This window comes from Mus caroli, unplaced genomic scaffold (genome assembly GCF_978045245.1).
Source record: "Mus caroli unplaced genomic scaffold, Mus_caroli_1 scaffold_13, whole genome shotgun sequence".
Lineage (NCBI taxonomy): Eukaryota > Metazoa > Chordata > Mammalia > Rodentia > Muridae > Mus > Mus caroli.
The window spans coordinates 27,028,359-27,038,471 of NW_028227268.1; the positions used below are offsets into that span (position 1 = coordinate 27,028,359).

At 47.0% G+C, this 10,113-nt stretch overlaps 1 protein-coding gene across 1 annotated transcript in view; it reads right to left on the bottom strand.

Annotated features, from left to right (window-relative positions):
- The window catches only part of Fam117a (family with sequence similarity 117 member A), a 45,330-nt gene extending 36,757 nt beyond the window's left edge, over window positions 1-8,573 (bottom strand). The window contains exon 1 of the mRNA XM_021177542.3: window positions 8,369-8,573. Coding sequence (XP_021033201.1) covers window positions 8,369-8,564 — 196 coding nt within the window. The 5' untranslated portion in view covers window positions 8,565-8,573. The remainder of the gene's footprint in view (window positions 1-8,368) is intronic.
- Window positions 8,574-10,113: the final 1,540 nt, after the last annotated feature.

Sequence of the window (10,113 nt, forward strand, 5' to 3'; positions counted from 1 at the left end):
TACACAAACAGCTATTGATTACTTTTCTGTTATGAATGCAGAATGATTCATGTGACGTTCCACTGGAGAAGTGCCCATCACTTCCCTCAGGTTAAGAGGTGCTTGTCCCCCAGGATGCGGCTCCCACGGCCCTCTTATCCCCTCTCCATCCAGACTATGCTGTAGGTACCATAAAAAGCCCACTGGCTGCATCCCCTCTATCATCTTCACTACCCACACCCACCTCCCCACCTCCCCGGTCCTGTGTGATGTCTGATGTGCACAAGTTAGGCAGATGACCACCATCCCAGGACAGTAGGACAGGCTTCTGCCAACCTACAGATGCGGGGCAGGGAACGCATCTGTTACCAACAGTGGTTCTCCAAAACCATGTGGTTGATCAGACAGGCTCAGGAAACTCACAGTGGAGGGAGTGTAAAGGAGAGGCGAGGGGGCAAGGGGAGGAGCAGAAGAGGAGGGAGGAGGGAAGAAGGGAAAAGAAGCTGCCTCCCCTCCTCATCACATGTTAGCTCTGCTCAAGGTCACACCCAGCTGAGCAGGTTTATTAAACCATTTTATCTAAGTCACTAGACCCATGGTTGGAAACAGGGAAACAGACTGCAGAACTGTCCAAGTGTCTAGGGTTAGGACAGTGATCATGAACACCTCTCCCCTGCATTTCCCTGTAGGGGAAGAGAAGGAACAGAAATCCCTGGGATGACGCCTGGCATGGGGGAGGGGGCTTTTAATCTGATCACAACTGGGAAAGCCACCCTAGGGTACACTATAACTCTAATGCCTGGCCTAAAAAGCCACTAACTTTGCAATTCCTGCTTCTCCTTGTTGTACAGTATAACACTACCAAAAAAACTGGCACCGGTCTATCTGGTGTAAAAGGACACTGGGCACTCGTCTCAGTCTCCTTGATCATCAACCACACCTATTTCTAGGCCAAAAGCCAGATAGCTCAGACTTTAACAAAACTTTTAACAAAATCCTACACATTCTTTCTTTCCACAGATCAATCTGGTGACTGTCCATGTTTGCCCCTGTGTTGGGAAGAGAACCTACAGGCCTAGCAATGACTTACATGGAAATGCAACATCTTTGTCACCAGCTGGGCTTGAGGCCCAAAAACCAGGCTGAAAAGAAGCCCAATGATTTAAGGAGAGAACCCTGACACTTTGGAGAATGGGCAGGTTGTTCTGCAAGTAGCTGGAGGGGTATTCTAGAGGGGGAACAGTTTATGGGGACCAGGAGGGGAAAGGCCATTACAAGTAAGCCTGGGGGAGGTGTGGCTCCCTTCTGCACTCCACTGCCTTTCCAGCAACTCAGTCCAACAAGTATTTATTGAGCATGACACTCCCCACTTCGCCCCTGCCCTCCCTCAGCAAAAGCACTCAAATCTGTTCAAGCTGTGGGGTTTGTTCCACTGCACTTGAAATACTAGGTACCTACTTAAAAAGGCATGCACACAATTTCCAGGATGGGGCAGAAGGCACTTCAGAGATTTGAGAACACTGCTGACCAGATGAGACTATATAACACTGGCACTTAGTGTGTGTGTTTGCAGTGATGGGGATAGAACCCAAAGTTTTGCACATGGTAGGCATATGCTTTACCATCATACATCCCAGGGACCAAAAACAAGGTCACTTTTAAAAGAAAAGGGAGAGAAGACAATAGAAACATAATTTAATTTGAAAGAAAGAGAAACTGATTATTCGAAAACCCTACAATTCTATAACTAGCCTAGCACACACTAACTAGCCTCTCGTTTTGCACCTTCTCCAGTTTGCATTTAGAACTCTTATAGATATGCTACAGCTTATGTCTTACAGCTGTGTGTCAAATTCCACTTTTGGCCTTAACACTTCAATGCTCTCCTAAATGTTGTTATTTCAGACCACAGGACAAGGGACTCAGGTAGTAGAGCTGCTGGTACACTAACCTGTTCCCTAACAAGATGGTTTCCTGGAAAAAGTTGCCTGCCATTAGCAGATAGGGAGCTATGGCGGGGAGGAGGGCCCTAAATTTACAGCACTACCCTGCCAAATATTGTCCACCATTTAAGATGACACACTCTTGCAGCCTCTAATAGAATGCACCCCAATTCTTAACCATGGCCCAACTGCATGAGAGCAATCAAACCCTTTAGAAGAATCTCCCCAGGCTTCCACACACCCCTTTTAATAGGGAGCTGGAAGCACAAACTGCTAATGTGCAGGCGGGTGAAGCCTAAGGCACTCCATCCTCCCCCAGTGTCAGCTGTCTAGGGCTTCTGAGCAAACCCACAGACCTGTGTGCCTGAACAGGGCAGGGTAAGTGTCTGTACATGGCCAAGACTTCAGTTCCAGGTTCCCTAGGGCTGGACTTGCAGTTTTCCTATTATGAAATACTCTGATAGCGTTCTTTTAAGTTCATTTAAGCTGCTCTTGATTGGCTGTGGTACTCCCACACAGGAAAGACAACTGAAGCTTACTCAGCCTGAGGATAACCATTTAAATGACTCTAAAGCTAAGCACGCAGCTTTGTTGTGACTCTAAGGGAGAGAGCAAAGTGCCAGAAAACTCGGATGTCCAGTGGGCACTGGGAGCTGGAAGGGTTCATGTTCACAGCCAGCTGTGCCCAGGAATGACAATCCATCCGGAGCTCCACACGGCAGGAGGAACTGGAGCACAGGTCATTTATGAACCTTAGATAGCATCCTCAACTCTTCCCTCTCTGAGACCAGGGTTTGTTTTTGACCTAACTATGTGAATAGATTTGGCTAGTGTTTGGTTAATTCATACTCTGCAAACCAAATAATGGAACCTCTGTGAGGCTGCAACTCAGGCAGAGGAGAAAGCTGGGAGCAGTTCCTACTTGGCTTCCTTTGGCTTCGACTCCCTCTTCTAAGACAGGGAAGAACAACTTCTGTAGCAGAAGGGCACAAATTCTCTACCAGGAGGGCAGGAATTACTAAGTCATCAAGAGATTGTCCACACTCTTTAAACGAACTTGCCGTTGGGCATCTGCGGTGGTTAATTGTGATTGCCACCTTGTTGGGGCCTAGAATGATGGAAGGAACACACCTCTGGGTATGTCTCCAAGGGACTGTCTCTATTAAGTTAATTGAAGATGGAAGAGCTACCCTAAATATAGGTGGCAGCATTCCGAGGACTGCCTAGACAGAGAGCTGAGCACCAGGGTCCTCTCTCTGCCTCCTGAGTGCAGATGTAATACAGGCACCACTCTCCTGCTCCCTGCTGCCCTGTCCTGTAGGACTATACCCTTGAACTACGAGCCAAAATAAACTCAGCCAGGTATTTTGTCTCAGCAACAAGACAAGTAACATATATAGTATCCACTTGTCCTATGAAGTAACACCAGGTTTACCTTTCCAGCCCTTAGAAGGGCTCCACGCTGCCCATAGAACAAGAGTAAGACCAGGTAAGACCAGGCAGAACCCTTGAGCTAGTGTCAAGTAGTGCTTGATACACGTGACGGTATATATAAAATGCCCAAACCAGACCTGTCAGAAAACATCACATCATCAAATCTCAATACTTTAGCACAAAGACTCAGTGTGAGATTGGTAAGAACCTAGAGGCAGCTGTTTAATTCCCAACTACTACTATGATCGGGGAATAGGTGGACCTGGGGCTACCATATGACTCAGAACACACTGACTTCAGCAGCAAATGCAAGCAGAGTTCTTTTGGCTACTGAGCCCACCTAACTGCTTGGGCAACACTCAAATTCACATCATCACTATGAAAATTTTGTAACCCTGCCTCATGTTTCTTAGAGATCCATATCTGAACCAGAGAGAACAATATCCTCTTACCGCCACACCCCACAATGTTCTCATCCCCTTTCTACCAACATCTTTGCTCTGCGTTATGTAAGGACTTCTCATACTATCTAATACTGTGCTGTCCTAAAGAACACACAGACCTACACTGTTTTGGGTACCCAAAAGATTGGCATTTGTCACTGCTAATGACATCCTAGAAACTGGAGGACCCGCCCCTCCCAACTTCAAGAAAGTCATCACTACTGATAAAATATTTAAGGGTCAGATGCTTCAAAAATGCACTTTATGGCCACGCCTGGGCCTGGAAAAGCTATGGAAGACAGCAGCTAGCAGTATCAGGCTAGGGAGAGACCGAGAGTTCAACGCTTCCCAAATAGAAGCCATCTCAATCACAGGTTACAGAAGGACAATGGTGGCTCTTCAAGGATGTTAACTGTACCCCCAAGCTTTACTATACCACGTGGCAGAAAAAGTCCTAACTCTATTTTTGTCTTCCAGCTGTTTGGGGCATCACAAGCCACGGGGATGAGTACCTCTCTCAGAACCTCTACTCTACACCCTCTCTGTATGGCTCCATACCCATCTAAACACCTAGCCCCCAAGGGCTAAGTTTTCAAAATAATGCAAGAAAAGGCATTTTATACTTAGCAATGGCATTACTAATAACAATGCTACCTTATATTCAGGAACTAGCTACTCGGGAGAGCCACTCCCTGTGTCCCTCTAGGGACTCTAGTATTTTAGGGCAGCCATGACTTCTATCAGCTCTCACTGATTTGTGGAGAAAACTAAAAGGTAATGAGAACAATTCAAAACAGGAGCTACGCCTCACGTGATTTCCATCTAATTTTTAAAATATGTTCTCTGTAGTCTGAGTTGTTAGGTTGAGGGTGGGGGCCATAAGGAAAGAGGGGGAACAAATTTGCTTAACTGTTAAGCTTTTATGTAAATTCAAATGAGCTATGTCCCCTGAACACATGCCACCTGACAACCATGGGGGTGGGGGACCTGTCCTCACACGTGCTGATCGGCCACAAAGACTGGGAACTGACTAGAAACAGATGGTTCCTTCCCCCCTAAAATATGAGCAGGGACACAGCAGGATTGTGACCTTACCCTACCTTAGGGTGTTCTGAGGAAGTATACATTACACATGCTTGAAACTGATTCTACACTGGAGTAAGAGTCAGGTGTATTGTTCAGGACAAGGAGGGATTAACTTTTATACAATGACTCAACTCTGCCACTGACAGCATGAAAACAGACATAGCCAATATCCAAAGAGTGTGGCTGTGTTCCAATAAAACTTTATTTACAAAAAACAGGCTCAGGGCCAGACATAACCTACAGGCTATAATTACCAGCTCCTGGTTTAAGAAGGTTCTGGTGGAGTACGGTAAGTTCCCAGACAGCATCTGGTTTCCCAGGTTTGGAGAAATAATTAGCATAGTTTAATTAAGTGTTATCTTCATGGGGCAGGACCTGTGGCTCTGTGGTAGTGTTTGTGTAGCATGCACAAAGTCCTGGGTTCAATCCTAAGCACCACAAGATAAACAACAAAACTGTTGTTTCCATTCTAGGGATGTGGAGAAGGAGACTCTCAGGATAGGTAAGACTGGAGCCCAGAAAAAAATCAATTCCTACCTCTCTTTATCTATCATCATTGGATCTGGAAGAACACAAAATTTAGCAGCCTCAAACTGGCTTCAGACACACACACACAGAGAATTTAATTTAATTCAAGGGGCAATTGCAGTAAGAAGTATAGCGTGGGTTTCAATTACTCACCAGTGGCTCATGGTTTTCTTAGAGTTGGCCCTCATTTTTCTCTCAGCTGTCCCAGCTCCAGCTCATAAAAAAACACGAAGCCGTTCCTCGCTTTATGAAGACATCCCTTCTGGATGAACGGTCACAGAAGGTAAACCCGCTCTTTGCACCGTAACCCTTTAAACAAGGCCTAATCTATCTTGTCAAGAACCCAGCAGGGTGTGTGGTGCAAGATAACTGCACGGGCAGAGCGTTACATCTTTTGGGATGGGAAACAGAAACAGTGACGGCACTTAATTGTTCCTGAAACCCAGTCCCGGCTCGCAGCCTTTTTAAACAGTTGTGTTCCTGAGCCTCATTTAGAGCGCTTGTTCTAAAAGATGACAGAATCAAAACTTGAGAGGCCCTGAAATTCTGAAACCTGCAGCACTGGTTTCAGAGCAGTCTGGGTTTGCTCTTTGAAGCCTGAAAAGGCAGTGGGCTCTCCCCAACAGCGCTCTTACAGTAGCTCAGCAGAGACACACTTTTTACAGCCCCTTTCCTGTGCGGGGCACCCTTCTAAGCTCGTCATGAACTCACTTAATTCTTACGATACAGATATTGTTGTCCACAGAAAAAGAAAGGGAGTCCAGAAACTTCCTCAAGAGCATACACCAGCTCGCAAGTGGAAGAGCCTGTGTTTAAAACCCAGATTACAAACATCATTCTTTTCAGGGTCTGTGAAAGGAAAGAAAAAAAAAAAAAGTCCCCGTCACATGCCCTAATGGCCTAGGGGAAAACATTCCTGCACACTTCCCAAGGCATAGAAGAAATAGATAGAGTGAGGTCCCAAGTCAAAGCCCAGGTACACCCCCCACCTCCCTTTAATGCTTAGCCACAAAGAAGACCAAGAGGTTCAAGCTACTATTTCATCTCTCTCCCTACATTCCTACTGAAAACATAACAATAATCCCACCTCATAGACCAATGTCTCTTTAATACATCTGGGATATTAACAAGTGAAGAAACAATGGGCCAACCAAATACATAATGCAGGAACCCATTCAGTCTCTCTAAGTCACCTGAAGTTACATAGACCTCTGCTCTCCTGTTTTCATCAGTACCTCTAGAGACCCTGACCCTGCAAAAGGAGTTGGCCATGTCATGAAACCCAAGCTTGCTAGCCTATGTCCATCCCCTTTGCAACACACACACACACACACACACACACACACACACACACACACACACACTGCTCTCCCTTCTAATGCTAGCTCTGTAGGGATCACAAAACAACTGCTCTTAACATGAGGGCTACACGATTTCTAACTACCGCACGGGCAAGGCTTCTGTCGATTTCTCCCGAAAGTGATGAAGGTTCTGATGCCTGCTGTTCTAGCTTCCCTGGGTTTCAAGGAAGCCCAAACAAAACCAACAGGTTTGTAGTCTTGTGGTTTGCTTTAGAGTTGACGATAGGCATGAGTTTGTCTGGGCATTGCCTTCTTCTACACCACCAGATTCTACACATACTTTGACTACTTGGTCACCATCTTGCTAGCAGATTTGATCAAGTTCTGCGTTCCAGAATGTGATACTAGCACATACAGTGAGGTCCAAATAGACTTGGCTTTCTACCTCAAAGACCTGATGAATCCCATTCCTATGTAGCAAGACTCCTGTAACAGAACACCTTCAGGAAGAGGATATGCAATGTCCAAGCTTAGTAATCTGCAGAAAGCACAAGAGACTGGTGTAGAGTCTGTCACAGTAGGATGGCAGGGACCATAACTTCTGTACATTTGGTACAAACTTAGACTTAGGAAGTGTGCAGTGATCCTTTCACATCTGGTGTGAATCAAACGCAAACTTCACTTTTAACTTACTGCCAACCTCCTCATGCAAGTAGGTTCCCTTTCCGTTCCAAAGGGCCTGCAATTGTGGGTCCCATCACAGCCTTGAGTGTGAAAGCAAGGTTAAATTTGCTCCACCCTAGTTTCCCCACACCCACCACATCAAGCTGCTATTAAGAAACTGCTTCGGCCAGAAAGTGGGGTATTTGACACAGCATACTTGATTGTAAGCACTCCACTGCCACGTTGGCTGGGAATGCTCTGGACAAAACACCTTCGGAGGAGGATGCAAACTGCCCAACTCCTGTACATAAGCACACACGCACAGAATGACTGGAAAGAGACAGCCATGTTAAGCAAGTCAGAGATATGGGAACATTCAACTTCGGGGCTACCCAGAGAGGAATGTAGAAAATCGGTAACAGAGGTATGTTTGCACCGAAGTAAAAGCCGTTAAACTAACTTATTCCAACGGGCTGAGTTCAAATCATCTCCTGGAAGAAGCATAATGTGAAAGCGCACGTGAAGTGGTGAAGAAAGGAACTCGAGAGCCATAGAGAGACGCTGGGGCCAAACTCAAGCAGGAGAAGTAACACATGGCTCCACCCGGCTCTCTTCCATGCCCCTCCCCCTCACCGAGCAGGCGTCCAGCGCCCACCGGTTCTGGCTCCCAGTGAAGCCCTCGACTCCGGACGCCCACAACACTCCTTGCACGCACTCTAGCACTTCTCACACCGCCCGGGCGGACACTTCGGACCACTTTTCGGTTACGCCCCCCAAAGCTAGCTTCCATCTGCCAGGTCCCTCCCCTCTGGTCCCCGGCCCAGGCACCCAGCACCCCGTCCCGGAGTTGCACCGCAGGTTCGCAGCTGCTCGCCTTCGCTCCCTCCGCCCTCGCGAACTCTGAGCGCCCCCTTTTCTCTTCTCTCACCTCCCATCCACTTCTAGTATTCTCCAGCCCGTCGCCCCAGCACCCGCTCCGGACCCGGCTCACCTGCGCGGCCACCCCCGTCCCGGCGCTGGTGAGGCTGCTGCAGCTGGAAGGGGACCGTAGCCCTGAGTGGCTGCAGACCGACCCGGGGGGAGCCAGCGGGCGCCGGTGGAGAGCAGCCCCGCCGGAGACCCCCCGCCCCTCCGCGCCCCGGCCCCCAGGAACCTCCGCCTCGGCCGCCCGCTGCGGCCCCGGACATGGCCCACCCGGCTACCTGCCGCCTCACCCCCACGGCGAGCCCCACACTGCCCCCAACCCCCGCGGCCGCTACTTATCTGCCCTACGGGCGCGGACCGGCCCCCTCGGCCCAGAGTTCCAATTGGCCTACATAGTCCCAGGACCTCCCCCTCAACCAATCCATGGCGGGGCTCTTCTGTTTCCGAGGATGATTGGTCCATGTGCTCAGCCATCAAGTCAAGACCCCCACCCTCCTGATTTTCTTTTCTTTTTTTTAATGTCCTTAAGACTGCCGATTGGACCTTCCAGTAGAGGGTTGGTTCTTCAGCACTGCCAATGAGAAGGTTCAAAGGGAAGGATCGTCACACCCAGTCCCAGGTAGTATGCAAATAATGCCATGTGATGTCAGGCTGTGCAGGGGGCGGGGCTGGATGTGGACTGGAATCAAACACTACTGAAATCTTTAAACGTGGTAGTGTCAAACTCTAAGCAGTTTCAGTGGGACTGAGAAAGCCTAACTTCAAAAGCCATTACATTTAGTTTAACCAAAAAACATTAGTTTTCAACTCTCATGAGATTTCACTGCAGCTGACAAACTCCAAACTGAGATTCGATAAATTTATACAAGGTTTGCCTATCATTTGCATGAGCTTTGCATTAAATTCGTACATTTAATGGCTACCTCGCCTCACATGACACTCATTTGTCTTCTACGTTTCCAAGTCCCTTCCTGAAGCTGGTCCAATCTCAATAAAAACAGCTGTTAGTCTGTAAATTAACTTGAGCCTTTAAAAGGGAGCTGGGAATTTCCCTTCAGAGCCATCCATTGTAAGTGTACCTAGCAAAACAAAGTAAATGATAAATCTGATCAAGTTTGATAGTGACTCCAACTAGGAAATCTTTGTCTTTCCAGCTCAGTTGCTCTCTGACCTACAAGTCAAAGACCAGATGGTCCCCAAAGAGAATACTGGCAAGCTGTGAAAATTATATGCTATATATATGTGAACACATTTTCGGAGAAAAGAAAAAGCAGTATTTAAGATACTATTAAAACAATGCTTCTCAAAAAAAAAAATCCATTACCCTTGCTACTTTGTTCTATATATGGAAAAGAAACAGAGCCAATCAACCCTGGACTGTCTGTGAGAAGGGACCATCCAAGTAATTGGATAATTCCCTCTAGATTTATATTTAGTTATGAATTCTAATTTTGACCTTGCTACCGATTTGTCTTTCTATTTCAGTCTTTACCGAGTTTAGTATTTTTTTTAAAAGGTATTCCCTTGAAGCCACACTTACTAATCAGAGGAAAGGGAGTAAACTGGGTGTGTGCTGCAAGAGTGCCTTGGGATCCAATACTGAAAGCAGACAATGCTCCGAGTGGGAATGCAACAGTTGGTTGAATATTAAAATCAGACCAGAACACAGAACATGGAGGCAAAGGAACATTCTGTGAAAAGAGTTTTCTCTGCAAAGACACTATTTTCATGTTTGAAGGATTTGCTTCAAGCTCTGACATATAGCTTGTTTGTGATGGAAGAAAACAGTACTCTTCTTTCCATGAGGACGAC